Below are 13,061 nucleotides of genomic sequence, written 5' to 3'. Positions count from 1 at the left end.
ATGCTAATTTCCGATCTGGTTGTAAATAGTGTTTATTATTTAAGATAATTAGAAACAAATGAAGTAGGCTGGAGGGAGGGGGGGCGAAGGGGGGAGGGGGCTGAAGGAGGGAAGAGGCTGGAGGGAGGGGGGGCCGAAGGGGGGAGGGGGCTGAAGGAGGGAAGATGCCGGAGGGAGGAGAGAGGAGGGTGCTGGCAGGGAAGAGAGGGTCAGAGGAGGGAGGGGGCTGGAAAAGAGGGCTGGATGGAAGAGAGGGCGGGGGGAGGGGGCCGGACAGAGTAGGGGGCTGGCTGGAAGAGGGGGAGGGAGGAGGCAGGAGGGGAGGCAGGAGGCAGGACGGAGGAGGGGGCCAGAGGGGGGAGGGGGCCAGAGGGAGGAGGGGGCCAGATGGGAAGAGGGGGCCAGAGGGAGGAGGGGGCCAGAGGGAGGAGGGGGCCAGGAGTGGTGACTGATGACACAGCGTGAATAGCAACATCAGAACATTCATCATAGCAGCCATTTTAGACTTTAAGTCCCTCAACAAACCCATGATGAATTACAGTCGTGTAGCAGAATGCACAATGGTCTGCCTGACTGGCAACACGTGCTACACACAAATCTGTCCCCCTCACACTGCATGCGCCCATAACAAAGCAGTCCCCCGGACATCTACTCCATAAAATTCACCTCTACCAAATAATGTCAATATTCCCAGATACATATACATGGACTAAAACAAGCCCTGGAAACATATCCATTGAGGAGTTCTGCTGATAACCAACAGTCAAGTACATTTGAATGGGAATAAAACACCAACGTTTCAGCACACGGTGCCTTCTTCAGGTTTGAATAAGTACACTGCTCAAAAAAATAAAGGGAACACTAAAATAACACATCCTAGATCTGAATGAATGAAATAATCTTATTAAATACTTTTTTCTTTACATAGTTGAATATGCTGACAACAAAATCACACAAAAATAATCAATGGAAATCCAATTTGTCAACCCATGGAGGCCTGGATTTGGAGTCACACTCAAAATTAAAGTGGAAACCCACACTACAGGCTGATCCAACTTTGATGTAATGTCCTTAAAACAAGTCAAAATGAGGCTCAGTAGTGTGTGTGGCCTCCACGTGCCTGTATGACTTCCCTACAATGCCTGGGCATGCTCCTGATGAGGTGGCGGATGGTCTCCTGAGGGATCTCCTCCCAGACCTGGACTAAAGCATCCGCCAACTCCTGGACAGTCTGTGGTGCAACGTGGCGTTGGTGGATGGAGCGAGACATGATGTCCCAGGTCTGCTCAATTGGATTCAGGTCTGGGGAACGGGCGGGCCAGTCCATAGCATCAATGCCTTCCTCTTGCAGGAACTGCTGACACACTCCAGCCACATGAGGTCTAGCATTGTCTTGCATTAGGAGGAACCCAGGGCCAACCGCACCAGCATATGGTCTCACAAGGGGTCTGAGGATCTCATCTCGGTACCTAATGGCAGTCAGGCTACCTCTGGCGAGCACATGGAGGGCTGTGCGGCCCCCCAAAGAAATGCCACCCCACACCATGACTGACCCACCGCCAAACCGGTCATGCTGGAGGATGTTGCAGGCAGCAGAACGTTCTCCACGGCGTCAAAAGATTCTGTCACGTCTGTCAGATGTGCTCAGTGTGAACCTGCTTTCATCTGTGAAGAGCACATGGCGCCAGTGGCGAATTTGCCAATCTTGGTGTTCTCTGGCAAATGCCAAACGTCCTGCACGGTGTTGGGCTGTAAGCACAACCCCCACCTGTGGACGTCGGGCCCTCATACCACCCTCATGGAGTCTGTTTCTGACCGTTTGAGCAGACACATGCACATTTGTGGCCTGCTGGAGGTCATTTTGCAGGGCTCTGGCAGTGCTCCTCCATCCTGGATGAGCTGCACTACCTGAGCCACTTGTGTGGGTTGTAGACTCCGTCTCATGCTACCACTAGAGTGAAAGCACCGCCAGCATTCAAAAGTGACCAAAACATCAGCCAGGAAGCATAGGAACTGAGAAGTGGTCTGTGGTCACCACCTGCCGAACCACTCCTTTATTGGGGGTGTCTTGCTAATTGCCTATAATTTCCACCTGTTGTCTATTCCATTTGCACAACAGCATGTGAAATGTATTGTCAATCAGTGTTGCTTCCTAAGTGGACAGTTTGATTTCACAGAAGTGTGATTGACTTGGAGTTACATTGTGTTGTTTAAGTGTTCCCTTTATTTTTTTGAGCAGTGTATAAAACACCAACGTTTCAGCACTCTGTTCCTTCTTCAGGGTTGAATAAGTATTCTGAGTGTGCAGCAACTCATGCTTTTACTAGACTATAATAAACTGCTTGTAAACTGTTATTACTTTGTGACACATACAGGAGAATGATTTAGAAAATGTTTAATCATGCTTAGATTTTTTGAAAGCATATATAGATTGTATTGAACTGTTCATCAGACAATGAAATAACATATCTTTCATACAGAAACACCCAACCCATCAATTATGGGATGTGAGAGAGAAGAGGTGTCATCAGAGGAACCAGATAACATACACAAGACCTCCTCAAAGAGATCCTACCAGAACCAATACCTCCTCAGAGAGATCCTACCAGAACTAAGACCTCCTCACAGAGATCCTACCAGAACCAAGACCTCCGCACAGAGATCCTACCAGAACTAAGACCTCCTCACAGAGATCCTACCAGAACTAAGACCTACTCACAGAGATCCTACCAGAACCAAGACCTCCATATAGAGATCCTACCAGAACTAAGACCTCCTCACAGAGATCCTACCAGAACCAAGACTTCCCCACAGAGATCCTATCAGAACCAAGACCTCCTCACATAGATCCTACCAGAACTAAGACCTCCTCACAGAAATCCTACCAGAACCAAGACCTCTATATAGAGATCCTACCAGAACCAAGACCTCCTCACAGAGATCCTATCAGAACCAAGACCTCCTCACAGAGATCCTATCAGAACCAAGACCTCCTCACATAGATCCTACCAGAACCCATACAAACCTCCCCACGGAAATCCTACCAGAACCCATACAAACCACCCCACAGAAATCCTAGCAGAACCCACACAAGACCTCTCCACAAAGATTCTACTAGAAAACATACAAGGTCTCCACCAATCCCTAAAGCTGGAGGAGTCATAATTTTGGGCTGGGAGCAACAACACATTCAGCTTCATGAGCTTTTCTTCTTCTCCTCTACCTTCATTACAGAGTACAGTTCCTGACAGGCTCCTGAAAGCCTCCATTACAGAGTACAGTTCCTGAAAGGCTCCTGAAGGCCTCCATTACATAGTACAGTTCCTGACAGGCTCTTGAAGGCCTCCATTACAGAGTACAGTTCCTGACAGGCTCCTGAAGGCCTCCATTACATAGTACAGTTCCTGACAGGCTCCTGAAGGCCTCCATTACATAGTACAGTTCCTGACAGGCTCCTGAAGGCCTCCATTACATAGTACAGTTCCTGACAGGCTCCTGAAGGCCTCCGTTACAGAGTACAGTTCCTGAAAGGCTCCTGAAGGCCTCCATTACATAGTACAGTTCCTGACAGGCTCTTGAAGGCCTCCGTTACAGAGTACAGTTCCTGACAGGCTCTTGAAGGCCTGCATTACAGAGTACAGTTCCTGACAGGCTCCTGAAGGCCTCCATTACAGAGTACAGTTCCTGACAGGCTCCTGAAGGCCTCCATTACAGAGTACAGTTCCTGACAGGCTCCTGAAGGCCTCCATTACAGAGTACAGTTCCTGACTGATGATTATTTTATGACTAGTTATTGAATCTATTTATATATAGTCATATAATCTATTTATATATAGTCAAAGAATCTATTTATATATAGTTATAGAATCTATTTATATATAGTTATAGGATCTATTTATATATAGTTATATAATCTATTTATACATAGTCATATCATCTATTTATATATAGTCAAATAATTCATTTATATATAGTCAAAGAATCTATTTATATGTAGTCATAGAATATATTTATATATAGTCATAGAATCTATTTATATAGTCATATAATGTATTTATATATAGTTATATAATTTATTTAAATATAGTCATATAATCTATTTATATATAGTCATATAATCTATTTATATATCGTCATAGAATGTATTTATATATAGTCATATAATCTATTTATATATGGTTATATAATGTATGTATATATAGTCATATAATCTATTTATATATAGTCATATAATCTATTTATATATAGTTATATAATCTATGTATATATAGTCATATAATCTATGTATATATAGTCATAGAATATATTTATATAGTCATATAATATATTTATATATAGTCATATAATCTATTTATATATAGCTAATTAATCTATTTATAAATAGTAATATAATCTATTTATATATATTTATATAATCTATTTATATATAGCCATATAATCTATTTATATATAGTTATATAATCTATTTATATATAGTTAATTAATCTATTTATATATAGACATATAATCTATTTATATATAGTTATAGAACCTATTTATAAATAGTTATATAATTTATTTATATATAGTTAATGCATCTATTTATATATAGTCAGATAATCTATTTATATATAGTTAATTAATATATTTATATATAGTTATATAATCTATTTATATATAGTTAATTCATCTATTTATATATAGTCATATAATCTATTTATATATAGTTAATTCATCTATTTATATATAGTCATATAATCTATTTATATATCGTTAATTAATATATTTATATATAGTCATAGAATGTATTTATATATAGTCATAGAATTGATTTATATATAGTCATATAATCTATTTATATATAGTCATAGAAACCATTTAAATATAGCCATTTAATCTATTTATATATAGTTAATTAATCTATTTATATATAGTTAATTAATCTATGTATATATAGTTATATAATCTATTTATATATAGTTATATAATCTATTTATATATAGTCATAGAATCTATGTATATATATAGTTATATAATCTATTTATATATAGTCATAGAATGTATTTATGTATAGTTATATAATCTATTTATATATAGTTATAGGATCTATTTATATATAGTTCATTAATCTATTTATATATAGTTATAGAATCTCTTTATATATAGTTATATAATCTATTTATATATAGTTATATAATCTATTTATATATAGTCATAGAATCTATGTATATATATAGTTATATAATCTATTTATATATAGTCATAGAATGTATTTATGTATAGTTATATAATCTATTTATATATAGTTATAGGATCTATTTATATATAGTTAATTAATCTATTTATATATAGTTATAGAATCTCTTTATATATAGTTATATAATCTATTTATATATAGTTATATAATCTATTTATATATAGTCATAGAATCTATTTATATATAGTTATATAATCTCTTGATACAGTTAAAGTCGGAAGTTTACATACACTTTAGCCAAAGCTCAGTTTTTCACAATTCTTGACATTTAATCCTAGTAAAATTCCCTGTCTTAGGTCAGTTAGGATCACCAGTTTATTGTAAAAATGTGAAATGTCAGAATAATAGTTTAGAGAATGATTTATTTCAGCTTTTATTTCTTTCATCACATTCCCAATGGGTCACGCAATTAGTATTTGGTAGCATTGCCTTTAAATAGTTTAACTTGGGTCAAACGTTTCGGGTAGCCTTCCACAAGCTTCCAACAGTAAGTTGGGTGAATTTTGGCCCATACCCTCCTGACAGAGCTGGTGTAACTGAGTCAGGTTTGTAGGCCTCCTTGCTCACACACACTTTTTAATTTCTGCCCACAAATTTTCTATAGGATTGAGGTCAGTGCTTTGTGATGGCCACTCCAATACCTTTACTTTGTTGTCCTTAAGCCATTTTGCCACAACTTTGGAAGTATGCTTGGGGTCATTGTCCATTTTGAAGACCCATTTGCGACCAAGCTTTAACTTCCTGACTGATGTCTTGAAATGAAGAACACCATCCCAACCGTGAAGCACGGGGGTGGCAGCATCATGTTGTGGGGGTGCTTTGCTGCAGGAGGGACTGGTGCACTTCACAAAATAGATAGCATCATGAGGCAAGAAAATTATGTGGATATAATTATCCAAGTGGTGATCCTAACTGACCTAAAAAAGGACATTTTGACAAGGATTACATTTCAGGAATTGTGAAAAACTGAGTTTAAATGTATTTGCTAAGGTGTATGTAAACTTCCAACTTCAACTGTAGTCATAGAATACATTTATATATAGACATATAATCTATTTTCATCTGAAGCATTGTGATAGTGTCATAAAAATAGTTGTACTCATCCTTAAAAATGTCGTACTGGAGAGAAGAGGACCAAAACGCAGCAGGTATGTGCAGGCTCATCTTGACTTTTATTCACTATCAAAATGAATGCCAAAATAACAAACCATGAGAATGAACGAACAACCAACAAACAGTCTGGCAAAGCATAGGCTCAACACAGAACAATTCCCCACAACCCCAAAGACAAACACACACACCTATATAGGACTTCCAATCAAAGGCAACTATACACACCTGCCTTCAATTGGAAGTCCCAATCATCAACCCAACATTTAACAAACACAAACATGCCACGTCCTGACCAAAACTAAAACACTAGCTCCATCTGCTGGTCAGGACGTGACAGTACCCCCCCCCCCCTCAAGGTGCAGACCCCGGAATGCACCTAAAAAAGAAAAACAAGAAAATCCCCAATACCCCAACAAACAATAACCCCTAAACCTAAAGGGAGGGAAGGGAGGGTGGCTGCCGTCAACGACGGCACTGTGCTACACCCTCCCTCCCCAACCCACCTATCCTGGAGGTGGCTCAGGTGCAGGCCGTTCCAGGCTGTCGGGGCAGTATGGCAACTCGGGACAGTCGGGGCAGTCTGGCAACTCGGGGCAATCTGGCAACTCGGGACAGTCGGGGCAGTCTGGCAGCTGGGGACAGTCGGGGCAGTCTGGCAACTCGGGACAGTCGGGGCAGTCTGGCAACTCGGGACAGTCGGGGCAGTCTGGCAACTCGGGACAGTCTGGCAACTCGGGACGGTCGGGGCAGTCTGGCAACTCGGGACGGTCAGGGCAGTCTGGCAGCTGGGGCAGGTCAGGGCAGTCTGGCCACTCCGGCAGGTCAGGGCAGTCTGGCCACTCTGGCAGGTCAGGGCATGTCTGGCCACTCCGGCAGGTCAGGGCAGTCTGGCCACTCTGGCAGGTCAGGGCAGTCTGGCCACTCCGGCAGGTCAGGGCAGTCTGGCCACTCCGGCAGGTCAGGGCAGTCTGGCCACTCCGGCAGGTCAGGGCAGTCTGGCCACTCCGGCAGTTCAGCGCAGTCTGGCCACTCCGGCAGTTCAGCGCAGTCTGGCCACTCAGGCAGTTCAGCGCAGTCTGGCCACTCCGGCAGTTCAGCGCAGTCTGGCCACTCCGGCAGTTCAGCGCAGTCTGGCCACTCCGGCAGTTCAGCGCAGTCTGGCCACTACGGCAGTTCAGCGCAGTCTGACCTCTCTGGCGACTGTTGACTGGCGGGCAGCTCTGATGACTGTTGACTGGCGGGCAGCTCTGACGACTGTTGACTGGCGGGCAGCTCTGACGACGACTGTTGACTGGCGGGCAGCTCTGACGACGACTGTTGACTGGCGGGCAGCTCTGACGACGACTGTTGACTGGCGGGCAACTCTGATGACGACTGTTGACTGGCGGGCAGCTCTGATGGCGACTGTTGACTGGCGGGCAGCTCTTGCCCCGTCAAACAGCCCTTGTGCCACCCCCTAAAAAATTATTGGGGGTGCCTCTCGGTCTCCCTTACCTCGCCAGCCTTCTTCCGCTGCTTGGTCCTTTGTTGGTGGGGAATTCTGTCATAAAAATAGTTGTACTCATCCTTAAAAATGTCGTACTGGAGAGAAGAGGACCAAAACGCAGCAGGTATGTGCAGGCTCATCTTGACTTTTATTCACTATCAAAATGAACGCCAAAATAACAAACCATGAGCATGAACGAACAACCAACAAACAGTCTGGCAAAGCATAGGCTCAACACAGAACAATTCCCCACAAACCCAAAGACAAACACACACACCTATATAGGACTTCCAATCAAAGGCAACTATACACACCTGCCTTCAATTGGAAGTCCCAATCATCAACCCAACATTTAACAAACACAAACATGCCACGTCCTGACAAAAATAAAACACTAGCTCCATCTGCTGGTCAGGACGTGACAGATAGCCAGCAGACCTATAGAACAGACTTACAGAACTGACCTACAGAACAGATGTATAGAACAGACCTACAGAACTGACCTATAGAATGGACCAATAGAACAAATCTATAGAACAGACTTTTAGAACAGACCTATAGAACAGACCTATAGAATAGACCAATAGAACAGACCTATAGAACAGACCTATAGAACAGATCTATAGAACAGACCTGTAGAACAGACCTATAGAACAGGCCTGTAGAACAGACCGATAGAACAGACCTATAGAACAGGCCTATAGAACAGACCTATAGAACAGGCCTGTAGAACAGACCTATAGAACAGACCTATAGAACAGACCTATAGAACAGACCTGTAGAACAGACCTATAGAACAGACCTATAGAACAGGCCTGTAGAACAGACCTATAGAACAGACCTATAGAACAGACCTGTAGAACAGACCTATAGAACAGACCTATAGAACAGACCTATAGAACAGGCCTGTAGAACAGACCTATAGAACAGCTCTATAGAATAGACCTGTAGAACAGACCTTCAGAACAGACCTATAGAACAGCTCTACAGAACAGGCCTGTAGAACAGACCTATAGAACAGACCTATAGAACAGACCTATAGAACAGACATTCAGAACAGACCTATAGACAGACCTATAGAACAGCTCTATAGAACAGGCCTGTAGAACAGACCTTCAGAACAGACCTATAGAACAGCTCAATAGAATAGACCTGTAGAACAGACCTATAGAACAGACCTTCAGAACAGACCTATAGAACAGCTCTATAGAATAGACCTGTAGAACAGACCTATAAAACAGCTCTATAGAATAGACCTATAGAACAGCTCTATAGAACAGACCTTTAGAACAGCTCTATAGAATAGACCTGTAGAACAGACCTGTAGAACAGCTCTATAGAATAGACCTGTAGAACAGACCTATAGAACAGACCTATAGAACAGACCTATAGAACAGACCTGTAGAACAGACCTATAGAACAGACCTTTAGAACAGCTCTATAGAATAGACCTGTAGAACAGACCTATAGAACAGCTCTATAGAATAGACCTGTAGAACAGACCTGTAGAACAGCTCTATAGAATAGACCTGTAGAACAGACCTATAGAACACCTCTATAGAATATACCTATAGAACAGCTCTATAGAATAGACCTGTATAACAGACCTATAGAACAGCTCTATAGAATAGACCTGTAGAACAGACCTGTAGAACAGCTCTATAGAATAGACCTGTAGAACAGACCTATAGAACAGCTCTATAGAATATACCTATAGAACAGCTCTATAGAATAGACCTGTAGAACAGACCTATAGAACAGCTCTATAGAATAGACCTGTAGAACAGACCTATAGAACAGACCTATAGAACAGACCTATAGAACAGACCTGTAGAACAGACCTATATAACAGACCTTTAGAACAGCTCTATAGAATAGACCTGTAGAACAGACATATAGAACAGCTCTATAGAATAGACCTGTAGAACAGACCTATAGAACAGCTCTATAGAATAGACCTGTAGAACAGCTCTATAGAATAGACCTGTAGAACAGACCTATAGAACACCTCTATAGAATATACCTATAGAACAGCTCTATAGAATAGACCTGTAGAACAGACCTGTAGAACAGCTCTATAGAATAGACCTGTAGAACAGACCTATAGAACAGCTCTATAGAATATACCTATAGAACAGCTCTATAGAATAGACCTGTAGAACAGACCTTTAGAACAGCTCTATAGAATAGACCTATAGAACAGCTCTATAGAATATACCTATAGAACAGCTCTATAGAATAGACCTGTAGAACAGACCTATAGAACAGCTCTATAGAATAGACCTTTAGAACAGACCTTTAGAACAGCTCTATAGAATAGACCTATAGAACAGCTCTGTAGAATAGACCTGTAGAACAGACCTATAGAACAGATCTATAGAACAGACCTTCAGAACAGACCTATAGAACAGCTCAATAGAATAGACCTGTAGAACAGACCTATAGAACAGCTCTATAGAATAGACCTGTAGAACAGACCTTTAAAACAGACCTATAGAACAGCTCAATAGAATAGACCTGTAGAACAGACCTATAGAACAGCTCTATAGAATAGACCTGTAGAACAGACCTATAGAACAGCTCTATAGAATAGACCTTTAGAACAGACCTTTAGAACAGCTCTATAGAATAGACCTATAGAACAGCTCTGTAGAATAGACCTGTAGAACAGACCTATAGAACAGATCTATAGAACAGACCTTCAGAACAGACCTATAGAACAGCTCAATAGAATAGACCTGTAGAACAGACCTATAGAACAGCTCTATAGAATAGACCTGTAGAACAGACCTTTAAAACAGACCTATAGAACAGCTCAATAGAATAGACCTGTAGAACAGACCTATAGAACAGCTCTATAGAATAGACCTGTAGAACAGACCTTTAAAACAGACCTATAGAACAGACCTATAGAATAGACCTGTAGAACAGACCTATAGAACAGCTCTATAGAATAGACCTGTAGAACAGACCTATAGAACAGCTCTATAGAATAGACCTGTAGAACAGACCTATAGAACAGCTCTATAGAATAGACCTGTAGAACAGACCTATAGAACAGCTCTATAGAATAGACCTGTAGAACAGCTCTATAGAATAGACCTGTAGAACATACCTATAGAACAGCTCTATAGAACAGCTCTATAGAATAGACCTATAGAACAGCTCTGTAGAATAGACCTGTAGAACAGCTCTATAGAATAGAGCTATAGAACAGCTCTATAGAATAGACCTATAGAACAGCTCTATAGAATAGACCTATAGAACAGACCTATAGAATAGACCTGTAGAACAGCTCTATAGAATAGACCTGTAGAACAGCTCTATAGAATAGACCTGTAGAACAGACCTATAGAACAGACCTATAGAACAGCTCTATAGAACAGCTCTATAGAATAGACCTGTAGAACAGCTCTATAGAATAGACCTGTAGAACAGCACTATAGAATAGGGTTATAGAATAGACCTGTAGAACAGACCTATAGAACAGCTCTATAGAATAGACCTGTAGAACAGACCTGTAGAACAGACCTATAGAACAGCTCTATAGAATAGACCTGTAGAACAGCTCAATAGAATAGACCTGTAGAACAGCTCTATAGAATAGACCTATAGAATAGACCTGTAGAACAGACCTATAGAACAGCTCTATAGAATAGACCTGTAGAACAGACCTGTAGAACAGCTCTATAGAATAGACCTGTAGAACAGACCTATAGAACAGCTCTATAGAATAGACCTATAGAACAGCTCTATAGAATAGACCTATAGAATAGACCTGTAGAACAGACCTGTAGAACAGCTCTATAGAACAGACCTTTAGAACAGCTCTATAGAATATACCGATAGAACAGCTCTATAGAATAGACCTGTAGAACAGACCCATAGAATAGACCTGTAGAACAGACCTATAGAACAGACCTATAGAACAGCTCTATAGAACAGCTCTATAGAACAGACCTATAGAACAGCTCTATAGAATATACCTATAGAACAGACCTATAGAACAGATCTATAGAATATACCTATAGAACAGACCTATAGAACAGATCTATAGAATAGACCTGTAGAACAGGTGTAACAGAGTAGAGCAGTGACCAGGCTACCTCCTCCATCCAAACACTGCTTTCCTCTTCTCAGCTCTACCTCTCACAAAATGACCCTCGGAAAAGGGTACCTTTCGGACAGACAAGCTAGACACGCACACAAGCATGCGCACACACACACACACACACAAGTACGTACACACAGCGAGTGGAACTGACCCTCAGATGCGCCCTCTCACAGCTCATAGGTTGGCCTGGAATCTGAAAGAAAAGAACAAACAACTATCAGGGGCGATCTCGGATTGGAACATCCATTTTCTGATTTTTTCTTACATTATTAATATATATAGCCATTGATTGTTGCAGAATATAACATATAAATGACTATTGAGCACAGTTCAACTGTCTTACCCAATCACAACCAAAAATATGAATCCATCCAAAATAAACCAAAATGAATTCACACCCAGACCCCCAGATCATTTGACACATTTCCCTACGGATCACAGACCATATAGAACAGATTATATTGTTATTTAATAAAAACTACAGCCCAGAGATACTGAGGAGCACAGTGCTGATCTCAACTACATTACTGTAATGTAAAGGAGGATTCTCAACCACATTACTGAAATGTAAAGGAGGATTCTCAACCACATAACTGTAATGTAAAGTAACATTCTCAACCACATTACTGTAATGTAAAGGAGCATTCTCAACCACATTACAGTAATGCAAAGGAGGATTCTCAACCACTTTACTGTAATGTAAAGTAACATTCTCACCCACATTAAAGTAATGTAAAGGAGCATTCTCAACCACATTACTGTAATGTAAAGGAGCATTCTCAACCACATTACTGTAATGTAACGGAAGATTCTCAACCAAATTACTGTAATGAAAAGGAGCATATGTAACCAATCCACTGACTGTATCAATATGTAACCAATCCACTGACTGTATCAATATGTAACCAATCCACTGACTGTATCAATATGTAACCAATCCACTGACTGTATAAATATTAATGTAACCAATCAACTGACAGTATCAATATGTAACCAAATCACTGACTGTATCAATATGTAACCAATCCACTGACTGTATCAATATGTATGTAACCAATCCACTGACTGTATCAATATGTATGAAACCAATCTACTGACTGTGTCAATATGTA

The 13,061-nt window shown here is 40.7% G+C and overlaps 1 protein-coding gene across 1 annotated transcript in view; it reads right to left on the bottom strand.

Moving 5' to 3' along the window:
• Positions 1–13,061, bottom strand: part of LOC106594842 (RNA binding protein fox-1 homolog 1) — a 743,212-nt gene that overhangs the window by 538,671 nt on the left and 191,480 nt on the right. Inside the window, exon 2 of the mRNA XM_082976289.1 lies at positions 12,101–12,142. Coding sequence (XP_082832415.1) covers positions 12,101–12,127 — 27 coding nt within the window. The 5' untranslated portion in view covers positions 12,128–12,142. The remainder of the gene's footprint in view (positions 1–12,100; positions 12,143–13,061) is intronic.

This window comes from Salmo salar, chromosome 06 (genome assembly GCF_965601325.2).
Source record: "Salmo salar chromosome 06, fSalSal1, whole genome shotgun sequence".
Lineage (NCBI taxonomy): Eukaryota > Metazoa > Chordata > Actinopteri > Salmoniformes > Salmonidae > Salmo > Salmo salar.
The sequence above is the reverse complement of the archived record's forward strand: the minus strand, read 5'-3'. Positions and strand labels throughout refer to the sequence as shown.